At 41.2% G+C, this 24,362-nt stretch overlaps 1 protein-coding gene across 1 annotated transcript in view; it reads left to right on the plus strand.

Moving 5' to 3' along the window:
- Positions 1-713: 713 nt before the first annotated feature.
- The window catches only part of SYT9 (synaptotagmin 9), a 61,037-nt gene continuing 37,388 nt past the window's right edge, over positions 714-24,362 (plus strand). The window contains exon 1 of the mRNA XM_084207845.1: positions 714-888. Within this exon, the coding sequence (XP_084063971.1) occupies positions 741-888 (148 nt within the window). The 5' untranslated portion in view covers positions 714-740. The remainder of the gene's footprint in view (positions 889-24,362) is intronic.

The following is a 24,362-nucleotide window of genomic DNA, read 5'->3' on the forward strand; positions in this document are numbered from 1 at the left end:
GCTCTCCTGCCCTCCCCTCCGGCTATGCCTGGGTCTCAGGTGCCTGAGCTTTCTCAGCCGCGCTTTAACTCTTTTTAACCCGTCAATATGAATCCGCTGAACGCAGACCGCCGCTCCGCCCGGGCTACATCTCTAACACTTTCCCCTCCCGACTGCGAGGGCGCGCGTTCCGGATAGCGAGGCGTTCGCAGTCCGCCAGCCGAGCGCACGGGCTCGCTCCGGAGCGGGAGCGGGCCCCGAGCCGCAAGGGCGCCCGGCCCGGGACGAGCGGGCGGAGGGCCGGGCCTGCCCGCCATGGGGAGGCGGGGGACGGGGCGCTGTCCGTCAGGACCCGCGCCCGGCTCCGCGCTCCGCCAGCCCCTGCGCCGCCTCTGAAGTTTCCCCCGAGCGGCGTGCGCGCTCGGGGCCGCGGGCCGGTCCTGCCCCCGGGGCGGAGAGGGGCGCGGCGGCCCCCGCCCGCTCCCCCGCCGGCAGCGCTGCGCCAGCGCGGCTGGGCGGCCGCGGCGCCGGCGCTCCCCGCCCTCGCGTTCAACTGGTGGGACCCCCGTGCGCCCCCGGCCGCGGCACCGCGGGGAGCGGCGGGCGGCCCGGCCCGGCCCGGCCCGGCTCGGCCCGGCGGGGCGGGCGCCGCCGGCTGAGGAGGATGCGGGCGGCGGCGCGGCGGCCGCAGGCGGGCGGCGGGCAGCGGCGCGGCGCCTGACCGCAGGGCTCCGCTCCGCTCCCGAGGATGCTGCGGGGCGATGCCCGGCGACAGGGAGGACGAGATCTGCCAGAAAGCGCTGCAGCTGCTGGCCGAGCTGTGCTCCGTCGGGGCGGTGGAGAACGAGAACTGCCGCGATTTCATCTACTACCTGCGGGACAGAGCCCGGCCCCGCCTCAGCGACTCAGGTACGGCCGCCGCCCTCGGGGGCGCGGGCACCGGCGGCCTCCCTCCGGTCCCGGCTGCGGGAGGAGGGCGAGCTGCCCTGAGCATCCCCGGGCTGCCGGGAGCCGCGGGGAGAGGCCTGCCGGCGCGGCGGGGGCTGCCCGGCAGCGGGCGGCCGCGCAGGGAAGGAGGTGGCGGGGAAGATGCTCCGGGGCCGCGGGGCCGGGCGGGTTCGCCCTGACCGGCCGGGAGAGGAGGCCGGTCCGAGCTTGCTGCCGCCAGGCTCGGTTTTAGCCCCCGGCGCTGGGGGAGATGCGAGCCCGAGCCCGCAGCGCTCCCCGAGCCCGCGGCGGGTGCGGCAGCGCGGGGGGCGGGCGCGCAACTTTGCGCGGGCGCTGCCGCCCGGAGCGGGTCGGAGCCGCCCTGGCCGGCGCCGCCGCCGCCGCTCTGCTGCAGTGCCGGCGGCCCGGGGCTGCCCCGCTGCTCCCCCGCCGCTCCCCCGGCCCTCCCGGCGCCCGGGGTGAGGCGGCCAGGCGCTTCGCAGCTCGGTTCAACTGGAACGCTGTTTAACGCAACTCCCCGGTTCCGTGTGTCACAAGCTAGCAAGAGTGTTCTCGCGTTTCTGTAGCAGATGTGGGGGTGCAGGTCAGACAGGATGTACACGGGGTTGGGTTCTGCGTGTTTCTCAGGGTTATGGCTTCCACATCGTGGCATAACAGTCTTACTTAAAACTTTAACTTAAGGAAGCTTTCTCATGAGGAAGCTGAGCTCCAGCTGGACCAAACCAGAAAAGATTGAGGATTTGTCTCTGGATGTCAGGGAAGGGCTAATTGCAGTTTAGATTAGGAGCTTATTATATTTATTTTTACATCATCAAGTTGAGGTTGCTCAGTATGGGAAGAAATTTAGTGAGTTAAGACAGAAGTTGATAAACATTTGCAGTACTGGGAAGCCTTGCTGTTAGATCATCAAGTCATCACAGCCGAGTATTCATTGCTTCATTATTCTCTAAAATAAGTCAGTCTATTTAGCACGGGACAGTCTAATGACACTGTTTTCTGTAATTTAGTAGCCTGAAGTAACACTCAGAGTGCAACTTCCTGACAAATCCTTGGATATGCTGGAGGCTTGGAGAAAACAAGTAAAACTAAATAAAAAAATACTCAAGGGAGGAAAAAGATGTGCTGTCACAATAAATGAATAAGGAATTTTCCATCATTCAGTTTTCTTGTATCCAAAGCTATTTGCAGCCATTCTGGTTTTTCACTACTTAAAATATTCAAATTGGAGTGATTCATGCAGTGTTTGATAGGGTTTCTTTAAAAGTAGACGCATTTAATTGTTTGGTTCATATAGGCAGATTTAATTACTTTGTTCATATAAGCAGTAATTTTAGGACAGACACCTGTGATTTTCTGTAATTTTCATTTACTAAAGGATCAGTCATGTATTTGTGTATCAGGTCATGATTCCAAAGCCGTCTGCTTAAATCAGTGCTCGCTTTGGATATGAAACTACTTGAAATGCATATGGAGACTTTAACCTCCACCACTTGGATAACAGCTTTTCAGATTTCCTTCAGAAGCTACCTACTTTTTTTTTTTTTTTCATCAGCCTCAGGCAAAAAGAATACCTGGCATCTGTTTGGGAGTGATTTTAAAACACGGTGTGCTCAGTAAAAATTTATCACCTCTACCTAAAGATGATTAAAAAAAAAAAAAAAAAAGCGTTTATTTCTACCTGTTTTGCTTGAACTGTTATTACACAACAGCCTTCCGGTGTTGTTGTGAACCTGCTCGATTACACAGAGCAGCAGTCCCTAACCTTTGCCAGCCAATGTGCAACAACACTGAGCAATTATGCTGCAGGCAGCATCTTCCCATTGGTCTCAATCTGAACGTTTTTATTTTTTGCAGCTGCAGCCAGTCTCAGAGGGTCTAGCAGGCAACATGTCACCCATAAACCTTGAATTGGAAAATAGTTCTGTGAGGAGGTGGTCATATTGGGAATTCGTTAATTTACCTAATCTCATTTTTCTTTGATTAAAATGTGTTTCTCTTACCCCAGTATGGCTGTCCACGTGGTTTTTTAGCTGTTCCTTAGTTGTGGTGCTGTGGGCTGTAAGAAGGCAGCGCACATGACTTCCAAAATGAAGCAGTACAACTCACAGTGAAAGGGCAGTAAAAACACTGACCAAACCCAGCTTGCTGTGTGTAGTGAGTTTCATTGACTTAACAAGGGCAAAACGGCCTTAAAAGCCCTGGCAGCTGATCGTTCCCTTTCCAGCCACTAGAGGCCTGAATAGGGATGTGGAGAAAAGTGGTGCTGAAGGACAGCGTCTCCTTACCAGAAATGGGCAAAAGACGAAGCTGTCCTTGCTCCAGCTTCCAAGCCTGAGCTTCCTGCCTCCCTGCACCTGTGAAGGTGATGTGCTTGAGTCAAACTGAGTAACCGGCTATTTGGCCACCCAAAACAGCAATCTAAAAAGATCTTCAGCATCAGAGTGGAGAAAAGTGCATGATTAAGTAGCTGATGAGGTACATGACTAGGTATTGTGCAGGAATTAGAGCATGGGGACACGCTTTGAAAAGTGTTTCTGAAATGAAGTGGACGCTTGCCTGAATCCATGTTGGGTACAGACAATCCTGCAGCACCTTTGGCTGAAGCCATGCATGGATGTTGGCTCTGTCTCCTGTCAGGACCTGTTGGAAAAACCCAGCCCTAACTGAGGGAGGGAGGGAGGGAGCTGAGGGGCTGCTGAGCTTGGTGCCAGCATCTGTGTCCAAGCTCAGCCTCCTGGTGCCCCTCAGCCCCAGCAGGGAGCAGCCAGATCCCTGGAGATCCACTCCTCTCTTGCCTGACATCTGATGCACTTGGCTGTGTGACTCAGGCCAGGAGGGGACTGGACGCTTGTGGTGTGTGCCGCATCTTTATTTTTCAGTTCTTCAGGGTATTTCAACATTTTTCCCCTGTTGCGGGGAGTGCTGCACGTGCTTCAAGCACGACTTTAAGGGCTAATGAGATCTGCGTTTAACATGCTGGTCCTCTGGATTTCAAGGGTGACACGAGTGAGTCAGATTTTAAAGCTTTTCAGAAAACTAAAAATGCAAATTAGGCATTTAGTGAAAAATCTTCAATTAGTTCAATAAGAGTTATATGTCAGAGCAACCTTGAAAATCCCCAAAAGGCATCCTTAAGCATTTAGATACCTTAATAAGCTGACTCGTTTTCTGTTCCATTGTAAAATGTCAATAATATTTCTGTATCACTGAAAGGCTTCATGAGGATGAATTGCAAAGTCTGAACACACCAGGTATGTAATACATTCATAAAGGAGAGTCAGATGGACCTCTCAGAGACATTCAGGTAAAAACAATGTTTGTCATATGGGCATTTGAAAGCAATCACTCAAGATCATGGAATATCACCCCATGATACATGATAAAGCAAATATTGTAGAGCAGGAATGAGCAGAAGAATTCCTTGAATGTGTCAAAAAAGAGAAATCCAGTAAACCAAAACAACAACAAAATCATGAAAGCAGAAAATCTTGATAGAGAGACTGGCCATTGAAAGAAGAATTAGGACAAAAAAATTGTTTATGAAATAAGGGTTCTAACAAAGTCCAGACCACTAATCATAGCGAATTTTTCATTAATTTTGTAGTGGAAAAATTATATAAATATAAATAAAAAGTAAAGTTTTCTGTTGCTTTGGGTTGCACATATTGAGGATGAGCCATCAAGGTCTTATAATACTCTTAATTACATTCTTTAAAATTGACTAATAGATACTAAAACAGAATACAGGATGGATATTGTGGGCATAGTGATGGCATAAAGTGTTTTACAGGTCATAAGTACGAGATAATTATTTCACAGTGACAGAAAGCCAGGTTTTAGTACTTGATGGAGGTAGAGATAGTTGACAGTCAAAAAATCTGGGAGTGGAAATGGGATGAATATTGAAGACAAAATGTATGAGAAACTGCAATTACGGTCTTGCAGCAGAATTTAAGCATTTTATGAATCAGTACTTTACTTTTTAATGTCTACTTTCAGCCACAGAACAGAGAAAAGTAGAAAGAAAAGAGCCAAGGAGGCATAACCATGGCCTCCCAGCCCTCTGGTGGAATGTGAGAGCCCAGGTTTTCTGTGGAGGATGTTGTTCCAGTAGACTGCTCATTCCCTAGAAAGCTAATACTTGCAATTAAATTGTACCTCAGAAAGTTTCCCTTTAATTCAGAACTGAGTTTAAAAACAAAACCTATCTTCAGAAAGTAGTTTGGTTCCTTGAAAAGGTGTTTTAAAATTTTTATACCTTAAATTGCTTCCTGATTTATTCCCACCTCATCCCCCAAATTTTCCAGGAGCATAACAAGTTGCAGAGTTTCATCAAGACATTAAGTACATCTAGATTCATCTAGATAAATTCAAAAAGCATTTGCAATTTTTAAAGACATGAAAAACACTTGAGTGGGTAAAATAACTTCCAGTATGTTTTTTCATTTTATTTTCCTCACTGTGAGCTGTGGCTCCCCATATTTTTAAATTTTCTTTTCCTGATAGTATTCAGTGTGTCCCACTAGTGCAAGACTTTGTAGGATAGAGGACAAGTGTAAATCATATTTCCTCTCTTGAGGTCAAATGAATGAACACGTGTGAGGCCCAAGTTCCTCTAGGTTTTGAGAACCAAAGTGCCTTTTCAAGAGTTGAAAAAAATACAGGGATGTTATGTATTTAAGACTAAAAATAGGTATTCATTTTCTCTTTTGAAAAGTCAGGAACAAGTTTGAAGAAGGTAAAAACAATTACTTCCTGCTGCTTGAATTCTAAAATGCTCTGCTACTTTAATTCCCTCTAAACAAAGAGGCTCTCAGATATTTTCCTGTCATACTGGAGGAGGTTAGTATTGTTTTTCTCCTTGGAAATCTGTTTTAAACAGATAACTTAATTTTGAAACAAATTGTAGAAAAGAGCAAATCATGTTCAAAGTAAAGAGACTACCTGTGTGCTTAATAATGACTTGAAGCTATAATTAAGGTAAATCAACTTAAATAAAAGTAAAGATTTTAAGTTATTATAACCACATATAATATTTTCCTGGAATGCTTTTTTGTTCCTTTGCAGCTAACCTAAAGAATTTTGGGTGTTTAAGTATGACTTTCTCTTCAGAATCAGAGAAAAGGACGACTACAAAGATTTTCCTCATGATAAAACTGAGCTTTGATCAGGCTGGAACACAGTCATGTTAAATACTCTTCAGATATGAAAGAGCCCTGCTCCACTGAGATCACTTTCTATTTTCCAGACATGCAGAGCAGCTGCACTTTACCTTGAGAAGCCAAACATGAGGAGGTTTTCTGTAGTCTCTGTGACCAAACCTCACTCCACTGCTGTCCCATGGCTGCTCCTGGACACTGTGGGAAGCTGAAATGTTTCAAGTCTATGAGAAAAAGGCAAGAGGAAGGTGGCTTCCAGCCATTCTTGGCCTCTGCAGCCAGATTCAGTACAGGTGTGGAAAGTAGGGGCTTCCATTTCCATTTTGGTTTTAGTTCTCACTTACATGGGGATTTCACCAAATGTTTGTTGTGTACAGTCTGCCTTATACCCTGAAACTACAACAATGTGTAACAGTGTTAAGCAGACTGATGCCAACTACATCTCTTTGTATTTAACAGAAAAGAATGTGTTTACTCAAATACAACACATATATAAAAATGTGTTTACTCAAATACAACGCATATATAATAATGTGTTTACTCATATACAACATGCATATAAAAATAATACTTTTTTCTTGAAGTCATTGCAAGCCCATTTGTGAAGTAATACTACAAGTTAGAATAACATGCTAACTGAATCAGGAATCAGTTCTATCTGCAGCCACACAGTTTATGCAAGTGCGCAGTGAACATTAAGGAAAACGGGTTATTTTCAACAGGGAGTAACAAAAATATCTGTCACTGAAAACAGCCTGAAGAGCAATGACCTTGGAAGATTAGGATGCCTAGATAGCGTCTGTCTTACACCTGAATTCTTGTCCCAAGTGCCAGTTCTGCTGATGAAGAGCAATAGGTTAAATTAGCCCTTGTACATACAAACTGGTTTTGCCACTAAATCCTGATCACTTCATTTGTCACACCTCCTATTTCAATGGGGTTTGCAAATTTCTCCTAGATGAGGGGAGAGGGGAAATGATTTTCTATTTATGCTTTCCTTAGAGTTACCCAAAATCTTTGTACAGGCCACAGTTCACATTTGTCACCGAAAGCTCTGATTGCCTAAGCAGAGGTGTTGCTGTAAGAGATTTATGGGTTATTAATTCCTAAAAAAAACCATGAACTCGTGTTACAATAATGACATTTTTAGAATTTTATTGTGGTAGAATACTGAATTGTTAGGTATTTGTGTGATCCACACATTTAGTGATCCAAGTACAAATGATCAGCCACATGTTGCCCCAGATAGCTTTCTGGAAAATTCCTTTCCAAACTAATTTGTGTGAGTTTAATTACACTGACAATTCAGAGACCTAGAAATGTAAGTCCAAAATTATTGCTGTCATAACAGCAGATCTGCTTAAACTCAGTCTCGAGGCGGTGCAGCTCTGTACCAGCTTTGATGTGCAATATGTAGAGGCTGAGCACAAACTGCAATTTATGTATTTTTGTTTAAAACCACATTTCTAGGGTTTAGCTCTTCCCCCACTGAAAATAATGAACGTTGTTGATGTAGTGCAAAGCTGAACTTAAGAACATTGCACTGTATATTTTTTGCTATATTTTGTCATTCATTTAAGCTGTTCTGTGGCTTTATTTAGACCAAAGAGATAAAGAGAGATTATTTTGACCTAAAGCTTTATGTCTCTTTCATATTGCTAACAAATGTTTAGTCCAAGGGATAAAAATTTAGAATAATTAATTACAGAAGCTGTCAGTTGCAACTGCAGTTCCTAAAGTTCATCATTTTACAAGATCAATCTTTTTTGCCTGCTTTGTATTATTGTTAAATACAGAGTACTTGATAAATTTATTTGGAGAGTACGGAAATAAAGTGTTGTGCATAACAGGTGGTGGTTTGCACATTTCTTATGTTTGCTATTGTGGTCACACTGGGTATTGTGTGGCTTAAGCTGCTCAAGACGTTCAGCTGCCTCTCTTTTTTTGGATTTGGACATTCATTAGCCCAATGAGGTCAGTTTGGCTTCCTTTGGCAGGCACGTACACTGCAGGATTTGATCCTGTGTCTCTCCCAAGGTTAGCTGGATTTCAGAAATGCAAGAGATGCAGTCAAAACTGGCACGTGTGTGTATGTATGTTTTAGGCCAATTTATAATCGATATGTGTCTACCAGAGCTAAAGGTTGGAAGAGTCTATAATCTGTCAGAAAAAGCTTCCAGATTATTGCTGTAAATCCACCATGCTGAGAAAAAAAAAGTCAGGCACTAATGATTTTGGAGTTTAAACTTTCAAAGGGCCTTTTCAAAAACCTTCCAGATTTCTTTTTAAAATAAGAATAATGAGGATTTGAAATAGGATCATTCCTGCCAGCATACTTTCTCACTTTTTTTTTTGTTCCTGTAGAGTTTCACATGCACTCAAGAAGAAAGCCTTGCTGACTTCCCTTGGATATAGGTTTCTTCAGTTCATTGCATGTCCATCAGGGAGTTTGTTTGGAATATCCTAATCGTATCTTACAATCTGTGAAACTCCCTAAATATTTCCTTTCCAGCTGTCATGGACTTTTCCTATGTGTATACAAAACAATATTTATCTTTGAAATTTTTTTCTGGTAAACCAGTCTTCATTACTCCTATCCAGGTCACTTTGTGCTGGTTTCTCCATCCCTTTTCTAAATTATATGTGTATATACACCACTGTTCCATGTGTTTGCCCCTTGGGGTGTTCCCACTCCTTTTCTCAAGCAGCACCTCATTTTATTTACTCCCTTATTTTTAATCTCTTTAATTAATCTCTGTTTTATTTGGCTGACTTTGGCAATATAGTTTGCTTTTCTTCTCACATTTAGTAAAATTTCAGAATGCAGTGAGAGTTTCAGTAGCTGCGTAATCAGTCAGTACAATAAAGTTTGACCCATCTTACACACTTCTTGTCACACTGGGCATCTGTCTGCAGCTATATAAAATTCCTTTAGAGCTACTGTTTAAAACTTTCTGCTTCTTTTGTTGTTTGCAGGAGGCTCATGGCTATGGAGTTCATGGTTTCACCAGTACACATTAAGACATTCCAAAAGCTGTTTCTCACATCTATCCAATTTTATAAATAATTGCAACTCATAATTCTGTACAAATTATCCCCCTATTACAGAAAGGAATGTACAATGCAAATTAGGAAATGATCAATGAGACCAACAGCCTTATGATCTTCTGTTTCCATTTGTAGCAGATGTTTTTACCCATTTAAAAGAGTAGTTTGTTTCTTTCCCCCTAGAGAAGTGAAATGGATAAGATTGATGCCTTGTTATTCCATCTCTTTTTGGGAAGCCTACCCTGAACAGGCTGATCTCAAGTGTTCATTATGCTTAGTTCTCTCTGCACAGCAGAAAGGAAAAGAGAGTTTCCTGAGCCTGGCTGCAGGGAAATGCAGCAGGTATTGAGTTGTTCTTGCTGAGTGCTCTCCTATTCCCTCTAGTAGGGCTGATGTAGGATATGTGTAGCAGTGGCATTACCTGCTGTAAAGGGATTTTAGGTCCATTAGCAACTAAATTCAAGAGAAAACAGATCTGGTATTGCTTCAAGAATATGTAAAGCTCTAAAGAGAAAATTCTCTTATCAGTACAATTCTGGGTTTTTTTTAAGCTATGCCAATTTACTCGGGGTAATACAAGACACAAATCTAAACCAGTTGCTCACATTTTGTTTTCTGCTGTGATTGTGCTCTCTCCTGCAGCAGATCATGCATCAAGAAAGGGTACTATTTCTCCAGATGCCACTAAGGCATCCATGAGAATAAAAGTCAAATGTAAACTTTTCTTCCTTTTTGTTTTCATTTTAAGTTGGCAAACATTAAAGATGACTAATGAGTTTAAAAGAAAGCAGAGGTGAGAAATTAGGTTTAGCAGGTAAACAGAAGGTGAGGGGCTGGCCCAGTTTTGTCCATTTGTTTTTTTTTTCCAAGTTCAGGGGTGTTTCACAAACAAGGAGTGGGGAAACCTTGAGGTGCAGCAGGCATGGGCATGGTGCCTGTCACCTGTTCTGCTCAGGAGATGGACCTGAGGAGCAGAAGGGGCAACCAGGCCTCTGAAGAGAGAGATAAAACTCATATTCCTAAGGGACCAAAGAGCACCAAGCAGGCTTGCTGTCACCTGGAAATTAGAGTTAGCAGAGCTGAAGCCTGGGGTTCTGAGGACCTGCCTGTGGGGACATAGTGGACAAGAAAGGCTGTGGATATACTGTGTTATACCTCTGTTGTAAGAATTTCTATTTCTGTTTTATATTACACTAAAACTCGCCCTTTTTTGTCCTGATTTTTGAAGCCTTTTGAGCTTCTTTGTGGAGTTTGATGTAGGAAAAAAAAAAACAGATAAAGCAGATCTGTCCAAATTCTTTGTCTGTCTTGGGGTCCTCTCACTGGTTTGTTTGTGGGCTGGTGGGTTTTTTGTGGTTCAGTAGCTTTCTAAGCCAGCCTGAGAAATCAGGATTTGCTGCTGACATTTGGGCTGTGGCTAATGAAGAAAGAAAAGGCTTGGCCATTGTGGCTTCCCCTATTCTGGAAAAGCTGTCACCTTGACTCTTCCCTGTGCAGTAGCATCACTGTTCCTGCCAGCTTCCCTTAGCTGCAGAAGGTGTAACATTTTTATATCTGCTCTCATTCTCAAGTTAATGTCTTGTTCCTGCCTACCTTATTCGTTCTGTACCTGTCTCTTGTTCTGTTGTCATTGTGTTATAAAGAGCAAATTGACTAGTCAAGATGATTTCTTTCCTGCTGCTGCTAGGAGCCAGTGATGATAAAATAGCTAAAAGCAGTTCCCAAAATAGCAGTGCACAGGTATAGGTTTGCCAGAGCGATTGGATGGTGATTACTCTATAGGTCCTTCTGTAGTGTTACAAGTCAGACACAGCACTGCGAACAAAAACTGCTCTTTCTTCTTTTGATGGATTTTTCTTCCTTTTTTTTTCCTTTTCTTGGGAGCTGGAAACCAGAACAGACCTTAATTGCAAAAGGACTAGCAGCATCTTCAGCAACTTCAACTTTTCTTTCCTGCCCTGATTAAGGGGAAGCAGTTTTTCACCTCAAGAACATCCAAAATTCAGTCTCAGGATTCACTTCTTATCCTAAAGGCTCAGCGCAGTGAGAGATGAAGCAGTAATTTTGTTAAAATGGAAGGCTTGGGATCTAACATTTTTTGGTCATTTGGCAGTTTTACCTCCCTTTTTTCTGCACCCCTGTCTATGTGGAAGATTTGCAGTGGTAGTTGTTGCCATGGCACTAAGCAGGATGAGATATCTACTCCAGCCTCAAAACTGGATGTTTACGGCCGTATTGTGAAAAATTATCCCTTCTGACAACTCGGGGTTGTTTACTCAGAATTAACACGCCACTCCTCTTCTTCCAAAGTGAAGAGAGGCTCTTCAGGTCATTCCCTGTGTGTCAAGACAAATGTGAGCTTCAGCAGTGCTGGAAAAGCCTCAGAATCAGCTCTGTCCTTCCACTCCCTCGTTAGCTGTTCAAATGAACAACCGCTTCACGCCCTGCCGAGCAGCTGATTGGCCTTGGAGGGAAGAAGCATCTGAAGCAGTATTAATGTTTCATTCAAAATCATGAGAGCCAGGGAGGAGGGGAATTAGGGAATTCAAAACCCCAAATCAGGACTGCCTTTTATTTCACCAGGTCCTGTTCTCTTGAGCGGCATCCCAAATTTTCTCCCACACTGGATTTCCTCTCAGGATGGTCTTGCTGCCTTTGTGAGGTGTTTTTGCCAAGGGTAAATAGCTCTCTTCCCTTTGCCTTTCTCTCTCCGTTGTCTGCTTCTTTTCCCCAGCCCTGTTGACAGTATCTGCTATGACATATGCTGTTCAGGAGATGGAGAGACAAAGAAACTGTGCAGTCCCTCCATCCTCTTCTCTTTTCCTTTCTCAGGTCTTCACTGCTGCATCAAGGCCAGTGAAAATCCCGTTTTATTTTCTCACCAAGCGCAGCAGATCAGAAAGCTGAAAAATTAGTGCCTTAAAATGATATCTCAAAGATATGTGAGCAAACTGGATGTGATAAAGCAATCAGTAAAGGAGTGTAGTGGGTTGCATGACAGCAAGAACAGCCAGCTGCATCTGGGAAATATGTAAGTCCTTGGACTCCAGCAGTATAAAACTTCCCAAGCTGTAATAGAAGAGCAATTCTTTCTTTTATGTGGCAGTCCCAGTGGTTTGAAACATAGTTGGTAACTAATAATTGCAATCATAGAGTCTTTGACGTTAAAGGAAACCTCACCTCACAGTGGGTATTCACATAAGATCTTGGATTCCTTGTACATAGTGTAGCACGTGCTGGGGTTGTTAAATTTGCAGATGTTGCTAATAAACAAAAATAGTTTTATGAGGACAGGAATAGAAAAAACATTAGATACAGGACTGTTGCATAACCAGCCTTGATGAGCAGGGAAGCTCCCCTTGTGCAGGATTCAAGAAGTACTGTTCCCAGTAACTGACAGCAAATAGATCCTAAATCCCTAGGTCATCCTGAGATAAATATCAATACTGTTTTCAAAAACTCAAATGCTGCTTATTCTTTTACCTGTTAGCCTCTGGAAAAAAATAAGGGGAAAAAGCAAGCTTTGACAGAGTATTTCCTGACTCAGCAGTTGGATGGGGGAACGATGCTGACGCACTTGGTTCAAGGTAATGGAAGGACTTCACCCCAGCTGAGCAGAACTGTGAACACACAAAACAGCACAGGAGGTGCCTGCCTGTAAATCCTGCTAATCAAATATTACTCAACAATCTTAATACAAATGTGTTTGACTCAGGGATGCTTTTTAGAGACAGGAGTCATGCTTTAGTTGGCTGCCATAGATTACTAGTTGGAGACTGTGAAAACTAAGGCTGGTTTTTTGAATTGTGCACTTGAGATGTGATCTTGTAGAAATCTGTCAGTGCTGGGTTTTCCTACCCTTTCAGCTGCTTTTTCAGCAGTGATATGCAGTAAAAATTCCATCTAATGCCCTGTCTGTAATCAGCAGAGAAATCAGGGCATGTCTCAAGTGTGATGTCAGTAAAGCATTGAGCAGAAAACAGCCTAAAAAGCAGCCAAGAGAAAACTGTAGGCCCAAGAATTTAGGTGGAAAGTAGCCAGCCTGAATGTGGCTCACTCTATTTTCATAGCTAACACAAAATAAGAGCCTAGGCTTTGCTGGGGCCTCTCAGCACTTTACTCTTATAAATAATAAACAGAATACATTTTCCTCCTGTGTGGGTTAGCAAATAGAAATGTGCCTCTGTTATCAGCAAGGAAACCATAATGGAGAGGCAGTGATTTTGTGGAATACACATTCAAATGGGACTAAATAAAAGCATGAGGAGGATTTCAAAACTTCTATTTCTGGGCTGGGTTTCATATGTTCAGCTATGGAATTTATTCATGATACCTTTTTGCAAGCTTGGATTTACATTCTCAGACTCAAATCATGCCACTCACTCCAGCCCATATCTGACACAGCAGCAGCTCTAACAGGGTAACTTTAGGTATAATCTTTTGCATATCCCAGCATTTTGCTCTTTATTGCCCCATTTTTGACATAATTTCAGAGTTTTGAGTGTTTGCTTTCATGGCCTGGCTTGGATTACAAATACTCATCTTAGTGTGGCACCATTTGAGAGGGAAACTGAAAGGAATATGGTCATGGTAATCCTGTTCATATTATTGTAGCAGAAATGCAGAATAAAACATATTTTTCCTGGAGAGGGACACGTTTCCAGTGTCCTATTTCCAGTTTGTATCCCCTTCACATTTGGGATTAAAGAGTGTCTTTTTACTGGCTCTGTTTACTTGTTCTTAAGGATATCTATCTGTTTATTCATTTCAGTATGCTTCAATTTATATTGTGCTCATGTTTAGAAAACTTAAAGAATTAATTATCCACCCCTTACATGAAAGTCCTCTAGAGAAATTACAGTGGGTAACTCAATTGAACAACCCACTAACAGCGCAACTTTCTCAAGTCTGGAAGTGTGGAACATGCAGTTCTTGGAAGTGCTTGGTCCTTTTCCCTTCTTCTTTTTTGTCAGTTTTTTTCTTAATGAATGTAATGTCATGGCTACAAGTGAAAAGTTTTTTATTTTCTTAACATGCACATTTAGTCATTCAAAAAATTATTCCTTTTTTTCCCTACAGTCATCTGAGTCAACCCAATGGTGGAAATTGTTTTGATTTTAAGGACATAGGATCACGAGGACTTCCTGAGAAAAGGATGTGTAAAGCACCTGAGTCTAAAGAAAATATTTAAAGTGCGGTTCATATAATTCAGTTTTAGGTATTTTTTTTCCCTAATATAATCAAGCTATCAAACAAGTGATTTTATTTTCTTCTTTCAACATCTTTCAAAATCATTTCTTTATTTATTTTGAGGGGCCATGTAGAACCAGGATAAGAAGTAGATATTGGTGGGTGCCTTATCTACCTGTTTTGGATGACAAAGAAAAAAGTGCCAAGTTCTCAAAAATTATCCTAAAATCCTTCCACTGAAGTGGCTGAAAACTTAGCAAATCCCATCAGTGTATTCCAGCTGGCAAGAAAAGCGGGGTGTAGCTGTCTCTGGAGAAATGAGAACCCCATTACTATTTTTAGAGACCAGAAGATGAAAAATCTGTGGCTATAAATTTACCATCCATTGTGTTTGTTTTTCCCTTAGAAGTAGCAGAACTTTTTAAGTTCTTCCAAGCCAAGGAAAATCCCAGATTTGAGAGCAATCCAGGTGAGCAAGTCTTAGAGGAGGAGAGAAGACATGAAAGCTGTGTTTCCACTTCTGTTCACTTAAGTATCCCACAGCAGTGGTGTTGTGGTTTTTAGGAACAAGAGGCTGACACCAACATCTTCTTCACACTCCTTGTAATTCTGGGAGGGAGATGAGGAGAGCAGTGGTTCTCCCCTTGGAATAGGCCTAAGGAAGAGCAGCCATGAATCTGCAGGAAGAAGGTTGCAGGGCTGATGGTCCCTTCTTTACATCCCATTTCTTTGTGTGCATCCACCTGGAGAGCCTGGTGCGTGCATCATGTGAAAAGTGTATCACTGATTATAATTGAACTCATCTTAAAAAAATTGTGCCATACCCCGTGATTATAATTTCTCTCTCTGGTAAGGTTGTTTATCTTCTCTTTCTTGTTTGTTGCTTGAGTGAAGCTAGCACATTTGAAATTCTGTTTTGGAAGTAGGATTCTGTGCAACTGGTGGTACTTCACTGCAGAACAACCCCCAGAGGGATTTGTAATCCCCTGGTACTATCATCCAATAGTGAGCCAAATTGAATAATGAGCTCAGTGCTATGAATTCAGCCTCATACTCAGCCTCATTCTGCTTTGGTTAGCATTGCTTAGAAATTAATTAATTATTACTCTGTATTTGTGCTATCAATGACATCCAGAGGCTGGCCTAAACACTCTGGAGCCGCTGGCAGCAGCAGCAGCAATATATGTACATGCAGATATTTTTATGTACATGCAGATATTTTGTTCTTCTTCTATAAATATGTGCTGTAGAGTGTCTTTTAAAGGAGCTGTTCCTGCATCTTCCCCACAGCTAGACACAAGCAGATAGTACATGCTGGACATCAGTCAAAGATGAACAATGACACATAGTTTGCTATCAATGTTTACATGATTTGGAATGTTGTAATTGATTTTGGCACTGAAAGTGCAGTCTGGTAAATTGCTTGTCACCCTTGTTTCATCCCCAGTCTCATTGAGAATCTCATATGCAATTAACCATAATTGCTATAGTGTATTTATTCTGAGGCACACAGCACATTGCTGGTTTGTTGTGTGGTTCCCAAAAATGGTGAGTTAATTGCTTATAAAAACTCAACTCAAAGTAAGGGGACCTTTGTGGTGAGGGACTTTTCTTCAGAGCAGAAAATTACGGAGACTTTAATATCATCCATGTTCCAAACTCATGGCCCTCCTGTACTTGAAATCTCCCTGGCTTCAGGGACATGAACTTATGCATAAAGGCATGACAAGTCCATCTCCATTACCAAACTGTGGGACACAGCAAGAGGAGCTGAATTCTCTGCTCACCAGGACCAAAGTTAACAAGTTCTTGTGCTGTCTGTAAGACAGAGCAGTTCCTTCTCCATGTGGAACTGGACAGGAGTTCTTTAAAGCAATGTATTTGCTCCACATCCTCTAGGTCACAAGGTAAAAGCAGCACTGAATGGTTCACATGAATTTCTCTGCCAGTTTATCCTGGCAATATTTTCTATTTAAACAGCCAAGGTTCCAGAATTAGCATGGACTGTCTAGAAACCTCAATAAAATGAAGAGCTTTGCCAAGAAACAGTCTAGGACAGCAAAAAAAAAAAAAAAAAAAAAAAAAAAGAGTGAAGCCCTTCTCACAGATCAACAGCAGGAATCTGCAAAATTTTCCTTCCCAGGAATAAAGAGCTGAATTGTCTGCTGCTGTCATCCAGGGGCTGGATGCTGGAGGACAGGTCTGGTTCTCAGGTTTAGGATGAGGGCACCTGCTCTTTTCATGTGGTAGTGGATTGGTCAAGGAAGACCTAATCAGAAATTTCATTCCTCTCCTTGCTAAAGCAGAGGATACTCTTCAGTTCTTCGTGTTAAGATACTAGCTGTTCTAATTTTTTCTGGAGAAAATAATTTCAGGAGGTAAGATACAGATCCAGCTAAATTAACTTAATTAAAGAAAATGTAAATCCAGTCCAATACATTTTCTAGTAGGGAGTGTAGATTCTGCTTGCTGCAAGCACAAAATATCTCCAGTAGTCTGGATTGACAAATAGTGGCAATAATTGTACATCTAAAACATTAAAAATATCTTTTATCAGAATGCTGGATGAAAAAAGGAATTTTTTTTTCAACTCTTGCAAATTGAAAAAAACAAGCCTAAATACCATGAACTGATTTCCAGGATATTCAAACTAATTTAGATCTTACTTTTCATCTTGTTAATTATTTTGCTATTCTCCATTCAATTAATTATCAGATTAAGGTTCTTATGTAATATGTAAAATGGTCTTTTGATAATAAAAGATTATAAAAGAAGTGCTGCAGAGTTAGCTTCAGAAGAAAGCGCAGCAAGATTGAAATCTGCAGAATTCCAACTTGAAAGAGGCTATTAACTTTGATAGCAATTGCATGTACCATTACAGTTGCATATTCCACAAGAAAATGGGGTGCCTCACTTGGGGCATGGAAGACAACTACAAATCTTTATTGTAGGAATCATTAAAGATTTACATAAATACCTTTCCTTGGATTTTCTGCTTAGATCTTCCAGAATTGCTACATTTATCAAAACCTCTCTTTCATATTTTTTATTACAGATGTTGATTATAACTGATTTGGAGCTTTGTAGTTGCACAGGAAGGACATGAACCAGAGAAAGGCCAACAAGATGATTAGAGAGATGGAGCATCTTTCCTACAAGGAAAAGCTGAGAAAATTGGGTTTGTTCAGCCCAGAAAAGAGAAGGTGGCCTAAATGTGGCATTTCAGTACCTGAAGGGAGCCCACAAGAAGGAGGGAGAGGGACTTTTTACAAGGGCCTGTGGTGACAGGACAAAGGGAAATGCCTCCACACTGAATGATTGTGGGTTTAGATTAGATACTAGGAAAAATTTCTTTGCTGTGAGGGTGCTGAGGCCCAGAGAAGTTGTCGGTGACTCATCCCTGGAATTGTCCCAGGCCAGGTTGGATGGAGCTCTGAGCAACCTGGTCTTTTGGAAAGTGTCCCTGCCCTTGGCAGATGGTTTGGAAGTAGATGATTTTTAAGGTCCCTTCCAACCCAAACCATTCTATTCATGATATTTCAGTCTTCATGATTCAGTGATATCAGTGATTCATGGTATTTCAGTCTTCCTAGAATCTAGTCTGGAAAAAAAAAGAAATCCTTCTGCTTTACAACCCAAGAACTGATTCTCAGCATGAGTTTTTTTACTCTGCAGGGTTGGTGACGTGGCTTTTCAGCTGCCTGTATCACCTTCCTTCTCCAAAATCTGTTCATCCTCTCAGTCCTTCACGTGTTGGCCGTGTGCCTGCTGAAAGCAGGTGCATTTGGAGAAATGACAGCTTTCTCAGGACTCAGCTATTTAATTAACTCATTTTTAACTGGATTGTTTGAAAAAGCTATCCCAGCTGTCTGGTGGTCAGTACCTTGCTTGTGGGCTGAGCAATGCTTGTCAAACTCCCAGCTTCCCTTCTCTTCAGTTGCATCACGCTTCTCTAGAAGACATTGGGAAGCTGCTAGACTCACACTGAGGAGTGAGAAGATCCAGGTTCCATTTTTAACTTTGCAAACTGTTTTCCAAAGGCTCATCTTGAGAGCTGTGCTGCGTCTTGGGTTTCCATTCTGCGTCTTGGTTTGCCTGTTTGTAAAAAGACATTTAAGTAACTTCGACAATTATAAATGGAAAAGCTACTTAGCGATTAACAGTTTAATCACTGAGATAATTTAACAGATTTGTTCTATGGTCTGCTTGGTATTGTGAGTAGAAAAACAAACAATTCTTCAAATATCCACTAGTGTTTCTGAACACATTTCTGTGCTGTTTGCATTCCATTAACATTCTGCTGACACAGATTTACTCACAGTGGTTTTAACTGTGTCTGTCCAGACACATTTTTATGCTTTCTCACAGCTTTCATGAGTAAATCCTGATTAAAAAAAAAAAAATAAAATTACTCACCCTAATAACAATGGCACATTCATTGACTATTTAAATAAGGACAGAAGGCTGTCACTTATGTCTCAGATATATAGCAGAGGTTACTAAACTTAAATAAAGACTGAAAAAATAGCTTGCAAATTGCTCTTTAGAACATTATAAATTACATCTTTCCAATTAAAAATCTAAATTTTCATGTCTTTTCCTAATAGTATGATATTTGAAAGCACCAGAGAAAAATATTTTTAATGGACCTTCATGTCCTAATACAGGGGGTAAATATTGTAAATTGATGGACATTAAAGAAGTAACTGTGCATCAGAGAGGTGGTCTGGAGATTTGGACAAGAAAGTGCCAATTCCTCTAATCACTCCTGAAGAGTAATTAAACGAGTCCTTAAATTGGAGTCTCATAGATTCTCATGGTTTAGCTTTGTAATTCTGAGCTCACTGATGATTGATGACATCTTCATTGAATCACAGCAGAGAATTTTTAAGGGTGGAAAAGCCCCTTAAGGATCATTGAGTCCCGCTCTTAAGCCAGCACTGGGAATTCCACAGAAACCAGGCCCTGAGTGCCAAGGTGCCGTGTCTGGACACCTTTTAAACACTTCCAGAGAGGGAGACTGCCCCTGTAAGGTCAAGGAGGGAAGCTTGCATTTGGCTTTCTCTCTCAGCTCCTTACAGCTCCATCAAAACAGAGCAAGGACCTGTGGCTCCAGCCATACACATCTATCCTACTATGCATTAGTAATTTTTTAGACCACCTTAGCCCTACAGGCTTATATTTTTAACTATCATTTATTAAGCTTCTGTCAGTGCTCATTTTATATGTATTTCATACATACTTCAGACTCTTATCTTTCCACCCATACTGATGTATCTTAGACTTTGGATGGTCTTGTGTGAGAGTGTATGGCCGAGGGGAGGGATGGAGAGAGGGAGAAGAACAGAAAGAGAAACCTCTGAACACACAAACCAAAGTAAATGAGTGTGGATCCATCTGCAGTGTTGGCAAAATGGAGTGTATGAAGTGTGCCTGTTCATTGTCATAGAGAAAAATAGATTAAAATCTTCAGGACAGTTTTAAGATAGTAACCATTCATATTTTCATTGCTGGATATTTTTACATGCATCACATTACCACACTTCTTTAAAGTGATTGATACTCTTAAATAGGGTTCAACATGCAGCCATTGCTATAAATGACTTTTTGTATGAGCATAAGAGGTTCTGATCTTTTCTGTGGCCTTAGTCTCTGGTGTTCTGAGGTTTCTTGAGTTGTGGCTCACAGTGATTTTAAATATCTAAAATAAAAACACCTCCTGCTTTTCTTAGGTGCAAAATCTACCACAAGGCCCCTTGCAGCTTTTGAAACCCCCAGACGGATGCAAGGCTAATGTGTTTGGTGAAATTACTATCAGCCTTAAAACCCTGAAATGCTGAAGCATTACTATCTTGACCTTTATGTCAAGATGAATGAAAAATAAATTAACTTCTAGGACAGAAGGCCCTTCTGCAGGACTGCATTTGTTGGAAAATGTCTGGTTTTACATAGAGGCAGCCGGGCAAAAATAGGCTGTTTTTCATCAATGCTGAAATATCTTCATCTTGATGGTTCCCAGAATTTCTAGCCTTAAAGAATTAGTTATTGATACTGTTCTGTGGCATTTCTGGTTTATTATTCTGTGGGTACAAAGCTATGGGTGTTGTTAAGGAATGTACCAGAGGGATCAGGGTTGACAGCATGTATGGTTATACCAAGTCTCATCTCTGTCCCTTGTCCCTCACCTGTCTCCTTCTAAAGATTTGTTTTCCTTATGAATCCAGCAGGTTCTCAGCAGCTCCTGACCTTTTCCCAGTAAGTGATTTGTTGAGTGTGCCCTTTTGGCTGTGTGGCAGGGCCATGTTTTTCCAGGTAGAGGTGCCCAGTTTGACTCAGGAAATTCAAGGGCATACTAATACACTAATCTTCCTGAGTCACTGACAGAAGTTTTGCATCCTATCTGTGAACTCTGACATTTATGTTGGAAAGCAGCAATCCCATGGCTGCTTCACTGATGCTGAAGTGCATGGCTCAGATTTATTATCATCTTGATTTTTTTTCCTCTTTTTAATCTATCACAGCTCAATCAAAGTGCTTAAATCAGCAGCTGTAGAGAGTAAAGCCCTGAATTCATCCCTCAGTCACCTACAGTACCTTCAGTTTGCTGTTGCCTGAGAAAACTGCAGAATTGGATGCCTCCTGCCCACTGTGGAGTGAGAAATACAAGACGAAAAACCCCTCAAGCTTTCCAGTTTCAACTTTATATTCACGACTAAATACAACATGAAATGATTCAGTTCATAAGAAATTGTTCTGTTTACAAGAGTTGTTGCAACTTGTTCTTTCTACAGATTGCTTTTAAATAAAATGTCTTGCATGGCTGTACAATTAAACCCAAGAAAACAGCAATCCAGATATATTCAAATCTTGCTCAAAGCATACATTCTTTAGTATATGCTTTGCAAAAATAAGCAAGTTGAAGTTCTTTTCTTTATTCAGATTTGCCAAAATTAGGAAGGCTTCCAAGAGCATCTCAGCTTTAAAATAATCCATGTCTAGGAATGAAAAAGAAGAAGAGCAGTCTGAATGATAATATTATCAAATCCGTTTCTCAGTTCTGTTCTTTAGCTGCTGCATTCCTAAGATGTTTCATTTCAGATTTCTCTTGATTTTTTCTGTTTTCATTTCTGTTCTGCAGTTTTCTCTTAGACAGTGCTGTTGACAGACAAGACATTTGGACTTGATCTTAAGGATCTTTTTCAAGCCAAATGATTCTATGATTTTATGACTTCCAGAATTACCCACTCATAATTCTGAAAGTCCTAAGCTATTTCTTTTTCTCTCTATCAGTGGAGTATGAATTGAAAAAAAAAAATATTCCTTTTTTTTTTTCAACAGTGAATTCATAGTAGACATGATTTGATGGTAAATTATTAATTCATTATCTTTTCTAGTAGTAAATATCCCTGCCAGTAAGGCTTTCATCACACCCTAATACTAATGGATCAGCCCAAAAATCTTCCTTTTATAAAGTGGGAACCTTAAGTTCACAAAGAACAACAGACCCAGAATACATTAGCCGTGACAGAAATATTTTTAACAGAAGTCAATGTGAGTGTTGCAGTGCATCTGGCTCCTCATCTGAGAAAGATAAATGCTTTCAAGGCTGCCTTTATTTCCCTTTGTGTCAGCAACCCCCTCTTAAAAGAAAAATCCAGCTATTTAATCAGCTTAAGATGATAGTGATTTGTGATGGCAACGAGCAATTAAGTTCCTCCTTATCCATCTCAATCTATGCAGGCAACAACCTTGAGAGGTTTCAACACTTGTGACAACCTTTTCATGATCTGCCAGTATAGAGAAAGCAAAGAATTTTGTCTCTTCCTTAAATGTAAAGTAAGTACTGTAAATATTGAAGCACTGTGAAGTGCCAGACTCCCATAATGTAGGCTTAGAGTCATTGATTCTGAAAAGGAAGCTAATGAAATAATTGACCTTGTTTCCATTGCAAGCAATCTGACTTTAAAGAGAAGCTTGTACTTCTACTCTATGTAAATTGTCCAGAAAAGTAATACCATCTTATTTCTTACATATTTATTTGTAAAAAACCAAAACCAAAATACACCTAAAAATTAAGAAAGGTTCAAAAATAGATATATTTTTTTAGGTTATTCAAAATCAGAAAAGCTAAGGGTTTCCACTAGACTTAACAAGATTATAGAGAAGGAGAGACCACTGGTATGTTAAATTCAGTGTTTCTAGTAGGAAAAAGATTGGAAGTTTGAAAGAAAAATACAGATTTTGACTAGAACTATATAAGCAACACAGCTCCTATTAACCACTTGTCTGTCTCTGTGAAAGTATCTGTTAATCATATTCATCAGGTTATAGATTTGTGTGTATATATTTAGTCTTTAGGTATTAATGTGAAACTTAAATGTTATTGAAGCTCAAACAGCCCTTCATACTCTTTACTGCTCTGTCCACATCTCCCAGTCCTTTGAATTAGTTTAATTTCACAAATTTTGGAAGGTGGCCCTGCCCATGGCAGAGGGGTTGGAATGGGATGATCTTTAAGGTCCTTCCCAACCAAACCATCCAATGATTTTATGATCTCTCTAGCTGTTGTTTTGAGCACTTTGGGAGAATATTACTGTACAGTTTCACACAAATGGGAAATGAAATGCTGCTCTGTCATTTCCTCTAGTACTCTAAAACACTTTACTATTATTGCAGCTTACTGGGCTTTCAAGGACTATAATGGAACTTGGAGCTTTTTGGCATGGTTCAAATGAGCTGTTTGCTCTTCCATAACCTGGGGGCTTCCTGCTGCTGGCTATATACTGCAGAAATAAATGGCAATTTCTCTTCATTATTATTCATAGGGTCATAATATTCGAGATTAATGTGTGCTCGGATGGCTTAGTCATTAAAATATTCACAAATCTTGACGGTTTCATAATATTTAACATGCGCAATTTGTCCAAAAAAATTTCTACTGGAAAATTTCTCTTAGGTTATTCTTTATTCATTCTCCATCATTCATTTTGCTATTAAAACCTTTCATTCTGCTAATGAGGGAGCAAAGACAGTATTTGCCAAAAATGACTAGTCATTTTGTTCGACTAGATGATAAGTTAAATTCTTCAATTACTGCATGAACTTCTACTTTGCATACCGTAAAAAAAAGCCAGGATAAACACTTGCAAAACAATAATTAACAGCTCTGCTCACTTTGTGAAGGGTCCTGCAAGAAAAAGAAAAGTCAAAGTGTATCACATTAATTGTTTTCTTGGAGTAAATAATCTGATTCTGTGATTTAACGTATGCAAAGAAGAAGCAGAAAAAGTCATGGAATCTTTTGTCCTATAAACAACTGCTCACTGTGAAGGACCTCACAGGACTGATGGTCACAGGAATTTGCAGTGTGAGTGTCTACCCCCAAAATTTCTTTTCCACTAGTAATATCACCAGCTCTCCCTTTTAGCTAAGACACAAGCATGCCTCAAATGCCAAATGGCTTTTAGAAGATTTTGTGTTCCTTTGCTTCAGCTACTTTTCCTGTCCTGCAGATGTATCACTCCCCATGATTCTTCCTAGCAGGGTAAAATAGAGCCATTAAAGCCATCTCCATACACAGAGGACTTGAAAATCTGACATGGTGTCTTTAGTTCTGCTGTCCTCTCTCCTGTTTTATTTTAATTTATGGATTTTTTCCCCAGTTTATCATTTTTTACACTCGGCATTAGAAAACCAGAGGTATACAGTAATTTTGCACATTTTATCAGTTGTGTGAAGTGTGTATTGAAAGCAAAATCAATAATAAGCAAAAAGAAGCAAGAATGAGGCATGGGAACCTGGGAAAATCTTACTGCAGCCGTGTATATGCAGACATGAAAAATTCTTCTTTCTACTGTCCTTTGTGACCATGTCACTTGTGGAGCAGAAGATTTCATTTCCACCAGAGGAACAGCATCATTCCTTGTCAGTAGATACTGCTGCAGGATGGCAGGGAAGAATGCAAGCCCTTGGACATACAACTCCTCTCAACTCTGTCTTTAAAATTCACTACTCATACAGCCAGCTGTCTGATTAGTG

Source organism: Fringilla coelebs (genome assembly GCF_963513975.1).
Source record: "Fringilla coelebs genome assembly, chromosome: 6".
NCBI lineage: Eukaryota > Metazoa > Chordata > Aves > Passeriformes > Fringillidae > Fringilla > Fringilla coelebs.